The sequence below is a fragment of the Amaranthus tricolor genome, chromosome 15 (assembly GCF_026212465.1).
Source record: "Amaranthus tricolor cultivar Red isolate AtriRed21 chromosome 15, ASM2621246v1, whole genome shotgun sequence".
NCBI classification, from domain to species: Eukaryota; Viridiplantae; Streptophyta; class Magnoliopsida; order Caryophyllales; family Amaranthaceae; genus Amaranthus; species Amaranthus tricolor.
In genome coordinates, this window is record NC_080061.1 from 9,959,616 (window position 1) to 9,972,851 (window position 13,236).

Below are 13,236 nucleotides of genomic sequence, written 5' to 3' on the forward strand. Positions count from 1 at the left end.
TTTTCTTTTAAAGGATCAGTTTTGTCGGCTATGATCACGTGTGTTATTGTAATACATTAATTGTTTTTTTGTAACAGAAACTTAAGAAAAAGGAAAACCAAAACTAACACCTCAAACCTTCTCTTTTTATCACAGGCCTACAATCGTCCCACCACTAGTTTCACCTCCCTTTAACCACCAACCACCATCACTTCACAACCGACCTCCTCCCTTGGAAGGCTTCAACGTTCACTCTCTCCCCAAGATGAGTTCAACAATCTATTTGTAGTGATTCTTCTCCACAAAAGACCTAAGCAGAGTTATATAATTATGGTAGCAATTAAGAGAAAGTTACAAACATAGACTAAACATGTTATATATACGTTGTATATAACTATGAGTTGTGCACTATATGTAGTACATCACCCTTTCTTCTCCACAGCAAGCAGACCATATCCCATCAATAAAATTAAGTAACCCAGATAAAGTTACCTCACTTTTCTTGGTTTCTCCTTCTTCCTTCATTTTCTTCTTAATTTCATCCTTCTCTTCTCCTTTATCTTCCTTATCCTTATCTTGCTTCTTTTCAAATGATCTTTGTCCGGTTAATCAAGTGAATAATCAATATCCTCAATCACAATTATAGACTTACTAGAAGTCTCAATGAGTAGTCTTCTTAGCTGCGTGTTGTCCTTCACCGCGGTTAGCTCAAAATCATAGATATCGTACTCCAACAAATTCGCTATTGCCACAACCATGGTTGATTTCCCGGTTCCTGGAGGTCCATACAAAAGATAACCGCGTTTCCATGGCTTTCCTATCTTTTTGTAGTAATCTTTTGCCTTGCTAAAGTGGATAAGATCATTCAGGATAAGTTCTTTTTGGGATTTTTCCATGGCAAGGTTATCAAATGTTGCAGGATGATTGAACTCAATATGAGTCCAAGAGCTTGATTTTCTAAAGGAAGTACTTTCATTTATGTTTGTAAATAACTTCCTTTGCCTTTTCCTGATTGCAATTTCTTTTCCTTCATTTAGAATGTGCTTTAAGTAGGATTCTGTGATGAGCTTTCTGAAAGTTAATAGGAGGTAGAATACTCTCTAGAGGGGGGGTGAATAGAGAGTTTGGACTTTTAAAATTTTCTGGCAGTTTGTCTCAAGAGTTTGAGGAGTCTGTCAAAACTTGTCTGCTGGAACAGTTTTGAGCCAATTCGTAAACTATAACGTATGTGCGGAAAAATAAACTTTAAAGTATAACACACGATATGTTAACGAGGTTCGGTTCTAACCAACCTACTCCCCGCCTATGGGTTCTCTTTCAACCCGTAGGATTTCAACGCCTTTTATTAATCCGACTTTAATACAACCAAGAAGATCTCACTATCTCCTCTCACCACGTTCTTCCCCTTGAAGAACCGTATTACAAGTCCCTTTAATAAAAGCAAAATCCCAAATCTCACAATAGAGATTCACAAGTTGAACACTTTGAAAAGTATTCTTGATTAGGCGTATTAAACTTAATCTAACTCTTTTTGAACTCTTAAGCCTATTACAAATGTAAGAGCTAGATGAACTAAGAATTACAACTCTTTAAACACTTAGAGAAATCTTAACAGAAAGTTGAAAGAAAAGGTGTATCAAGATGTTGTCTTAGTTCTGGACGGAAGCCTCTTATATATAGTGTACGCCTCAACACATCTTCAAAAACAAGAAGGCTCCTATCCGTTATTTTCTGTTGACCTGGTCTTTCAGCGCCTGACTTCAAGATCTTGAGGTTATCTTCAAACTGACGTGTACTGACAGCTTAATAATAATTTCGTCATTGTGTTTGTAATTGTCCAATGCTATGCTGCCATGTTAGTACTTATACAAGATATTGAATAATAAGCATAAACCAGATTTATCAACATTTAAATAACCATTTAAATTAATTCCTATTTTTTAGGATCGCTATTTACTATTTTTAGCATAAATTCAAATTTCATCCAAATAATAGTAAATCTAGATCTTGCTTAAATATAGCCGTGTACAATTAATAATAAAACATGTGTACCTTGTACTATATTTAATTATCAAATTGATTTTAACCACATATTTTAAATCTAAGTTTAAATATGAAATATTTAAACGTTAAGCAACAATGTATAACAAAATATTTAAACTTTATTCAAATAATATCCAATGTTAATTTTAATGAACCTTGACCTATTAAAATATTTCAAATATAATTTCAAGGAACATTGACCTATTAAAATATTTCAAATATAATTTCAAGGAACATTGACCTATTAAAATATTTCAAATATAATTACGAAACTAACCTGATTAAGAACGTAATTATCTTCAAGACTTTGAAACACATTTCAGAACTTATAAAATCACTTTAAAATAAACTTAAGTTCTTTAAGCATATTCCATCGACTTCTTACTTAAAAATATAAATCAAATGTGTATCAAATATGATTTTAAACTTACTTAAACAATTAAATGTAATTACTTAATTTATTTGTTTAAACAATATGTGTTTTGAATTATCATCATCCAAGAGAATTAAGTCTTTAATCTTTCCTTATTATTTAAGAGAGTTGAGTCTTCAATCTCCCCCTTGATGAAAGTCAAAACCATATTTACCTAAATCATATTTCTAAGTTATAATGAAATGAAAAGCACGAATAATAATAATATATAAAAACATTTTCGAGACTTTATCATTTTTCAGAAACATTCTTCAAGATTTTAAGAACAGTTTCAAAACAGAACTATGTTATATCATATCATTACAATCATTATTTATTCAGTAATCAAATATTTAATCTTTCCATATCTCCCTTAAGTATATATATATTATATCTCCCTTAAAACAGAACAATTTATTAAATCAGAGCAAAACATTTAACAATTTTTCAGTATAAGCAAGCAAACATCAAACAAACATACAAAACATTATATAAGCAAACATTTTATATAAGCAAGTAAGCATGATAGTAGCATTATATAAGCAAACATTTTATATAAGCAAGTAAGCATGATAGTAAGTATAAATAAAACATAGTAAGTATAAATAAAACATACATATATCTCCCCCTTTTTGACTTTCATCAAAAAGTAAACAAGGAGTCTTAAAATGTTGGATTATCAAAAGAAAATATTGTTTGCCGAAAAGAAAATATTGTTCATCAAAGCCATAACATGCATAATCAACAAAAAATTACTTCCTAGACCTTCTCTTCCTTTTCTTGGAAGGTTTGGATTGTCCAGGGGTAATTGTTTCATCAACGGTTGGATTAATTGTTTGGATTGGAGTGGTCTCAGCAATATTCACATCAATAGTTTGACCCTCACCAGTAACTTCATCATCTCCATTCTTTTCACCCTCTTTATCCTTCTCCTTAGCCTCAGCCTCTTGAGGTACAGCAGCATCACCATCATCGACCTCTTCTTCCACTACCACATCTTCTACTACCATTCCCTTCATTTCTTTCATAAAAGAGTCTAACATAAAAGTAAGAGTAGACACTTTATCATGTAATGCCAGTAGGGAAGATTTCATTTCACCAACCTCCAAATCTAGAGACTGAAGTCGGGAAAGAGTGGTGTGTTCCTTGATATGAGGTTCAAGACATGTAAGCCGCTTACCATGAATCTTTTGAAGATCCTCTTTATCAGTTGAAGACAAATTTGAGTACAACTCATATTTGCCATCCACTTTGAAAATACCAAGAGGCAGAAGAATTTCAGTAGATAATGAAATTGGACCAGAACAATCCACTTCCTCTAAATCAGAGAGTAGATTAAAATGATCAAAGATCAATGTTAAAAGATTGGCATAAGGAAGAGAGCAATTGCGAGAATGTGAGCAACAAAATCGCATTGTGGAGAAAATAATAGAAGAAAAATCAACATTTTTCAGAGAAGCAATCTTCCACATCAGTATAAGATGAGCATCAGTAACCAATTCACAAGAAGTGTTGCGAGAGAAAACGGTTCATACAAGAATGTAGTGTAACAATTTACCATTTAAATTCAAAGCATTATGTGTTAACTGTTTAGTAGAAGAGAAATCAGAATAAGATTCAAGTATGAACATATCCCTAGCATTTTGTAACGCCAAAATATTAGGAGTTTGATCATCAGATTTATGAGAAAATTTGAAAATGTCATTCATTAGGGTTTTTGAAATCACAATCTCTTGACCCTTAACAAAACTTCTTAAAGCATGTTCTCCTTTAATCATAACAAAAGATAAGTTTGAATAGAAAACTTTCACAAGAGTTGGATAGGTAGTAGAACCAGGACTTAATAACATACCAGGAGTAGATTGAATAAAAACAGAGATTATTTCAAAGTCTTCAAACAGAAAGAAATTATAATCAAGTATATCAACAAAGGAAAGTAATCTTTGTCGAAAAATATCAACCCATCTCCCATAAGCAGTATGATTTTCGAACCATTGTTTAGGAACATCAAAAGTGTGTAATGGTGAAACAACAGGGGTTATAGGTTCAGCCATTTGTGATTTAGATGATTCTCCTTTTTCGGATTTTGAAGAGGATCTACTCATCCTTCTTTTAGGTGCCATTGAAGTAGAGTATGAAAAGCTTGAAAGGGAAAGTGAAAGAGACGGTTTTGAGAGAAAATCAGAAAAAGATTTTGTGAGTAAATGAATGAGTAAAGCGTTTTACTCTCTTTTAAAGGAGTATAGTACATGCATTTGTACTTTCATTAAATTGATTGATTTGACAACACAAGAGAATGCAAAGGGTGTGTGTGTGTGTGAAGCTTGACCGGTTTGTGCATCATGGTGAACAAGCATTTGATTTTGGTTTTCAACCGTGAATACAATTATGAGATTAATTGAATTTATTAACCAAAATAATGAACACAATTTTAACGCATTGATGAAGTTCACAACTAATCGAAACAAACAATTTTGTTTTAAAATAATTAAATATCCTTTATTAATTAAAGGTATTCAATTATAAATCCCATATATATAAAACAAATAATTTTTTTTATTTTTTTAAGAAATTGAAATCAAATTTTCAATTCTCAAAAATATGTATAAACACATATATAATCATAATAATACGTAATGCTCCCCCTTAATACATACTTGGTATTTAAGTAATTATCGTTTCAATCCTTTTACTCATATGCCATTATTCTTTGATATTATTCTTTGATAATACTCCCCCTTAATTTATGCAACGTCATTTAGCATGCCAAGTTCCATACGTATATAAGCAAAACGATCAGCACTTAAAGGTTTTGTAAATATATCCGCTAATTGATTTTCAGTAGATATAAAAGATAAAGAAATATTACCTTTTTCAACATGATCCCTTATAAAATGGTGACGTACCTCAATGTGTTTTGTACGAGAATGTTGCACAGGATTCTTTGTAATACAAATTGCACTTGTATTATCACATCTTATTGGTATGCCTTTGAAATCAATTCCAAGGTCTCTAAGTTGTTGAGCAATCCATAAAATTTGAGAGCAACATGCACCGGCAGCTATGTATTCAGCTTTAGCTGTAGATAAAGCAACTGAATTTTGCTTTTTAGAATACCAAGAGATCAATGAATTTCCTAAGAACTGACACGATCCTGAGGTGCTTTTTCTATCAACTTTATATCCAGCATAATCAGCATCTGAAAAACCAATCAAACTAAAATTTCCACAGCTAGGGTACCATAGACCAAAGTCTTTAGTCCCATATAAATATCTAAAGATTCTCTTAACTGCTGTTAAGTGAGATTCTTTTGGGTTAGCTTGAAAACGAGCACATAAGCAAACACTAAACATGATATCAGGACGACTAGCAGTTAAATACAATAAAGAACCAATCATACCTCTATAAGTCTTTTGATCAACACTCTTACCATTTATATCTTGGTCCAAACTTAGTGTTGTACTCATAGGCGTATTAACTTCTTTACATTGATCCATATTGTACTTTTTCAATAAATCTCTAACATATTTACTTTGACAAATAAATATGCCATCTTTCTTTTGCTTTATTTGTAGTCCAAGAAAGAATGTTAAGTCTCCCATCATGCTCATTTCAAACTCTTTGCACATAATCTCAGAAAATTCCTTGCACAAAGAATCATTAGTAGCTCCAAACAATATATCATCAACATATACTTGAACAACTAGAATATCTTTTCCTTTAGTTTTAATGAAAAGAGTTTTATCAATTTTACCTCGTTGAAATTCATTTTCAAGTAGATGTGAGCTAAATCTGTCATACCAAGCTCTTGGAGCTTGTTTCAAGCCATATAATGCTTTATTTAGTTTGAACACATGATTAGGTAGATCAGAATTTTCAAAGCCGGGTGGTTGTTTAACATATACTTCTTCTTGCAAGTATCCATTTAAGAATGCACATTTAACATCCATTTGATATAGTTTAATATTCATGTATGAAGCAAAAGCAAGCATAATACGGATAGATTCTAACCTTGCCACAGGTGCGAAAGTTTCATCATAATCTATTCTTTCTTCTTGATTATAGCCTTGAGCTACCAGTCTTGCTTTATTCCTTACAATATCTCCATCCTCATTGAGTTTATTTCGAAAGACCCATCTTGTTCCAATAATAGTACGATCTGGAGGTCTTTCTACTAGATCCCAAACTTTGTTCCTTTCGAATTCATTTAATTCATTTTGCATTGCAATGATCCACTCTGGTTCTTGTAATGCTTCTTTAACATCTTTAGGTTCTATGAGAGAAACAAAAGCAGAAAATGCACATAGATTTTTAAGAGAGGATCGAGTTTGCGTACCTTTGTTTGGATCACTTATAATATTCTCTGGAGGATGTTGATATGACTTTCTAGTTCTTCTTCGTAGTATGGATGGTGTGTTTTCATTCAATGAACTTATACTTACTTCATTTGAGGTATTTCTAATTGGTGTACCCAAAACAGAATGTTCAGGAACTATCTCAAGATCTTGAGGTTGGGTCTCAAGATCAGACTGTGAGTCTTCAATGTTAACAACCTGTTTTCCTTCATCCTCAATACTTTGTATGGTATCCTGCATGTTAATCTTTTTAACTGCACTAGCGTTTTTAATATCCAGTTCATTATCACTTAAATCATCAAAATGTTTATTAAGGTTTAACTCTTTAAAACCTTCACTTAAAGTTTCATTTTCGGATTCATCAAAAACAACATGTATACTTTCTTCAACTATACCTGTACGTTTGTTTAACACTCGATAAGCTTTACTATTAAGTGAGTATCCAAGAAATGTACCTTCATCACTTCTAGCATCAAATTTTCCTAAATTATTTTTACCATTATTATGAATAAAACATTTACAACCAAATGGTCTAAAGTATGCTATATTCGGTTTTCTTCCTTTGAATAACTCATAAGGAGTTTTCTTAAGTATGGGTCTTATAAGACATCTATTTAAGACATAATTAGCTGTGTTAACAGCTTCAGCCCAATAGTGTTTAGCTAATCCATTTTCAATAAGCATTGTTCTTGCCATCTCTTCTAAAGTTCGATTTTTCCTTTCAACTACACCGTTTTGTTGAGGTGTCCTAGGAGCTGAAAAGTTATGGGTTATACCATATTTTTCACAAAAGGAGTCAAAGCCTAATTGATCAAACTCTCTTCCATGGTCACTTCTAACCGAGACTATTGGAAGGTTCAGTTGAGTTTGCATCTCTTTACAACGTCTTGAAAACGGTTTCAAGGCTTCACTTTTATCCTTTAGAAAATCAACCCACGTAAATCTAGAATAATCATCAACTATAACTAGGATATAAGATTTACCTCTTATGCTCCGTACACGCATTGGTCCACATAAATCAATATGTAATAGTTCACATGGTCTTGATGTACTTACCATTTTCTTCGGTTTAAATGAACTTCTTACTTGTTTACCTTTAATGCATGCGTCACAAATAGAACATTGTTTATAGTCAAGAGCTGGAAGTCCCTTAACTAAATCTTTACTTACCAACTTCAGCATGGTGTGAGTATTGATATGGCCAAGACGTCTATGCCAAAGTTTTGGATTATCTGTAATAGCTTTCAAACACTTGAAATTTTGCACTGCAATTTCGTTAGTATGTAAAGCATAAACATTATCATTTCTAAGAGCAGTAATGAGAGTATCTCCAGTATTAGGATTTTTAACAACACATTTTTCTTTGTCAAAAATTACTTCATTACCTTTATCACATAGTTGAGACACACTTAGCAAATTAAATTTTAGACCTTCAACTAAATAAACATTGTCAATAGTTTTAGATGGATTCTTACCAATTTTACCAACGCCTAAAATTTTGCATTTACCTTTATCTCCTAAGGTGATTGAGCCATTGCATTTTTCTTTAATTTCAGAAAATAAAGATATTTTACCACTCATATGCCTCGAGCATCCACTATCTAGAATCCATTTTTGTTTATCCTACAAAACAAAAGAAAATAACATTTCTCAACCTTACTTGGCTATCCAAGTGACAAATTTGGAACCATATTCGGGATAGACCATGTTGGGTGGTCTTGTTCCTTTAGGAACCCATATTTGCTTTATCTGTTCACGTAATTCAAAAGGAAAGGAATTCTTGATAATATAATCATCTTTACGTCTGTAAGGACATGCAAATCTTATATGTCCTTTTTTGCAACAAAATGTGCAAGTAGGAGTACGTTTATGTTTATTTGCACCTTTTACAAATGTGGTTTTACTCTTATAGTTATGTGTAACATGATTATAACCAATACCACGTTTATCACTAGTTGATTTTTGTTGTGTAAGCATTTTAGTGAGTTTAGATTCAGACTCATTAAGCTTGTTTAATGCTTGTAGATTTTTCTCAGATTCCAGTTTCAAGGTTTTGATCCTGGCTTCAAGATCATTGTTCTCATTTTTAAGATCAATAAGCTGTTTAGTCTGACTGAGATTCTGTTCTTTCAAGACCTTGACAGTCTTTTCAAGATTTGATTTTTCAGCCTTTAGCGAATTATTTTTATTTATAATTTCTTCACAACCTTCAGCATAATGACGTATTCGATCTTCCAAAGTGTTTTTCTCATCTTTTAAAATTTTCTCAATTTGAAACATATTTAGGAGTGTTATAACCAATTCATCTTTTGTGCATGTGTTAAGATATTCACGTACCTCTTTGTGATTTTGATCTAAATCATCATTGTCATCATTATCAGCCATAAGACATACATGAGCTTGTCCATCTTCATTTTCAGATTCGGATGATACTTCGGAATCACTCCAAGTTGCAACCATCGCTTGTTTGTTTTTGTTCTTTTTGTAGGATTGCCTTTTCTTCTTAGGACAGTCCTTTACGATATGTTCTGTAGAACCACATTCAAAACAAGCAAGTTTGTTAGTCTTAAAATTTGAATTAGAATTAGAAGACTTACCTTTATTTCTGGATTTAAATTTCTTAAATCGTTTTCGCATCTTCATAATTCCTTCAAGACCTTTTGTAATTAACGCAAATGGATCTTCCTCATCATCGCTATCTTCACTATCACTTGAGGATTCATGATGTTTCTTTGCCTTTAATGCAAGATTTTTCATGGAAGGTATTACATCATTATCTCCATCATCATGTAGGGTAAGTTCGTGAGTTGTGAGTTTTCCAAGGAGATCGTCAAGCGATAGAACTCTCAAGTCTTGAGCTTCCTCTATGGCGGTGACTTTTGGACCCCATTTGGATCTTGGAAGACACCTTAAGACCTTCTGGACTTTTTCTGCATTAGTAAAAGTTTTTCCAAGAGAATTCAAACTATTAGTAATCAAAGTAAAACGAGTAAACATTTCATTTATATTCTCATCCTTTTTCATCTTGAACATTTCATATTGATGCATGAGGATGTTGATCTTTGTTTCCTTTACTTGACTTGTTCCTTCGTATGTCACAACCAACTTGTCCCATATTTCTTTAGCACTTGTACATGAAGAAACTCGATTGAACTCAGTACCATTCAAAGCACAACATAATTGATTCATTGCTCTATAGTTTTTGGAAACCCATTCCAAATCTGTTTGTGAATATTCGGACTCGGACTTTATTACATCATTTCCTTGAGCGTCCTTTTTCATGGGAATCTTAGGTCCTTTAGTTATGATCTCCCAAAGCTCCATATCTTGATCAATCACAAACATTTTCATCAAAGTTTTCCAATGTGAGAAATTTGTACCGCAAAACAAAGGAGGTCTTGAACACGAACGACCTTGAGCAAACAACCCTTCTCCTATTGGATCCATCACAAGATATTAATCTTTTTGTGTGAAACTTAGCTCTGATACCAAATGAAAGTTAATAGGAGGTAGAATACTCTCTAGAGGGGGGGTGAATAGAGAGTTTGGACTTTTAAAATTTTCTGGCAGTTTGTCTCAAGAGTTTGAGGAGTCTGTCAAAACTTGTCTGCTGGAACAGTTTTGAGCCAATTCGTAAACTATAACGTATGTGCGGAAAAATAAACTTTAAAGTATAACACACGATATGTTAACGAGGTTCGGTTCTAACCAACCTACTCCCCGCCTATGGGTTCTCTTTCAACCCGTAGGATTTCAACGCCTTTTATTAATCCGACTTTAATACAACCAAGAAGATCTCACTATCTCCTCTCACCACGTTCTTCCCCTTGAAGAACCGTATTACAAGTCCCTTTAATAAAAGCAAAATCCCAAATCTCACAATAGAGATTCACAAGTTGAACACTTTGAAAAGTATTCTTGATTAGGCGTATTAAACTTAATCTAACTCTTTTTGAACTCTTAAGCCTATTACAAATGTAAGAGCTAGATGAACTAAGAATTACAACTCTTTAAACACTTAGAGAAATCTTAACAGAAAGTTGAAAGAAAAGGTGTATCAAGATGTTGTCTTAGTTCTGGACGGAAGCCTCATATATATAGTGTACGCCTCAACACATCTTCAAAAACAAGAAGGCTCCTATCCGTTATTTTCTGTTGACCTGGTCTTTCAGCGCCTGACTTCAAGATCTTGAGGTTATCTTCAAACTGACGTGTACTGACAGCTTAATAATAATTTCGTCATTGTGTTTGTAATTGTCCAATGCTATGCTGCCATGTTAGTACTTATACAAGATATTGAATAATAAGCATAAACCAGATTTATCAACATTTAAATAACCATTTAAATTAATTCCTATTTTTTAGGATCGCTATTTACTATTTTTAGCATAAATTCAAATTTCATCCAAATAATAGTAAATCTAGATCTTGCTTAAATATAGCCGTGTACAATTAATAATAAAACATGTGTACCTTGTACTATATTTAATTATCAAATTGATTTTAACCACATATTTTAAATCTAAGTTTAAATATGAAATATTTAAACGTTAAGCAACAATGTATAACAAAATATTTAAACTTTATTCAAATAATATCCAATGTTAATTTTAATGAACCTTGACCTATTAAAATATTTCAAATATAATTTCAAGGAACATTGACCTATTAAAATATTTCAAATATAATTTCAAGGAACATTGACCTATTAAAATATTTCAAATATAATTACGAAACTAACCTGATTAAGAACGTAATTATCTTCAAGACTTTGAAACACATTTCAGAACTTATAAAATCACTTTAAAATAAACTTAAGTTCTTTAAGCATATTCCATCGACTTCTTACTTAAAAATATAAATCAAATGTGTATCAAATATGATTTTAAACTTACTTAAACAATTAAATGTAATTACTTAATTTATTTGTTTAAACAATATGTGTTTTGAATTATCATCATCCAAGAGAATTAAGTCTTTAATCTTTCCTTATTATTTAAGAGAGTTGAGTCTTCACTTTCTATCCCGACTATGGAAGGTAAGCTTGTAATACCTGTTGACATGCGTAAGAAGGGAATAAATGTATGTTATGCAAGTATTTCAATGTTCAATTAGCAAGGTTGTCTCGTTAATTTTAAAGCCTATGTGTTAATTTTATTAAATAAATCCTTATAATTTAAGAAAAGAAAAAATCAAACTACTAATATATGAAAAGATCTCTCAATTTTATCTTTATTGGAGTACTATTTTATTATTGTGTAAAATAGTATGCACATATTCATGGTAATTAAATCAATAAATAAAATAAGTATAACAATGTATTTTTGGACTCCTCTGATAATAGGACCATGTGGTGTAGACTACTTTACACATGCTACTCAACAGCCATGGCAAATAGATACTTCCTCCTTTCCAAATTAGTTGCAACATTAGAAAAATCAAAAATAGCACTATTCATTCATCAATTTTAATTTGTGATTAGTTTGTTATGCCATAAAGTGAAAATTTTCAATGGTTGATTGTCTAGAATGTGAAAGGGTATTTGAAAAGAAGTAGCAACAAGAGGTTTTTGGTTATCAGGAAAAAGAAAAGCGTGAGATGAGGGATCAAGAAAGTAATCATCCTACCAGTCAACATTACTTTATAGTACATTTATCCAATAAAGGACAACGATCTAATGAGAAAACAAAATTACACCAAACATCCATGCTAAGCTTATGCATAGACAAAAGATTATGTTGAAAATCAGGAACATAAAGCACACTTTTTAGAGTAATTTGATCATTAAGACAAACATTTCTTTATTAAGACAAACATTTCTTTATGTGATATATGAGCAGTTTTACTAGTGGGTAGCTTAATGTTCTATAAATGATAAAGTGCCACAACTTATGTAAGAAGAGCTTTGTTACCTGTCATGTGATCTAAAGCGCCAAAGTCCATAATCCACAAGGTCTTACTAGTATCAACAAGACAATATGTCACCATGCCAACATATGTAACACCCAATTTCTTATTAGTCTCTATGTGGCTTTTGGCAAGAGATTCAGAAGTTTCTCAATCTAAGTAGGAGTAAAAGAGCCATTGCTACTATTGTATGAAACTAAATCTGATTGCTGCATATTTCCTCCATTTCTATTTCGACCTCCTTTAGCACCTCTATTGCCTCTACCACCCCTTCCTTTGTTATTGTAGTTGCCTCTTCCTCTCACAGAAGTTTGAGACAAAATGATGCCTTCATGGATAACCTACTACATTTCATCTTTTATCTTTTACATGTCATGTTCTCCACAAAAATTATAGGTAGTTGAATTACTAAGAGTTATTCCAAACATAGCAAGAACTTCAGTATTAGATTTTGAAGTCCTAAGAACTTCTCTTTGTTTTTCTTCTTATTGTAGGACAATTTATACTACACCAATAATAGGAAGATGTTGTTGCATAAGA

General features: G+C 32.0%; 1 protein-coding gene across 1 annotated transcript; it reads right to left on the minus strand.

Moving 5' to 3' along the window:
• Positions 1-387: 387 nt before the first annotated feature.
• LOC130801005 (AAA-ATPase ASD, mitochondrial-like) lies at positions 388-12,777 on the minus strand. Its single transcript, XM_057664754.1, has 3 exons — positions 12,702-12,777; positions 618-1,036; positions 388-561 (listed from the first exon to the last, which is right to left on the minus strand). The coding sequence occupies exons 1-3, from the start codon at positions 12,775-12,777 to the stop codon at positions 388-390; spliced, it is 669 nt and encodes a 222-aa protein (XP_057520737.1).
• Between the last annotated feature and the right edge of the window lie 459 nt (positions 12,778-13,236).

Coding starts and splice junctions, on each gene's coding strand:
- LOC130801005 (XM_057664754.1), bottom strand. CDS start 12,777: ATGGTGACATATTGTCTTGTTGATACTAGTAAGACCTTGTGGATTATG. Junction 1,037..12,701: donor CGCTTTAGATCACATGACAG/GTAACAAAGCTC, acceptor AGCTCATCACAG/AATCCTACTTAAAGCACATT. Junction 562..617: donor CTTCTAGTAAGTCTATAATT/GTGATTGAGGAT, acceptor TCATTTGAAAAG/AAGCAAGATAAGGATAAGGA.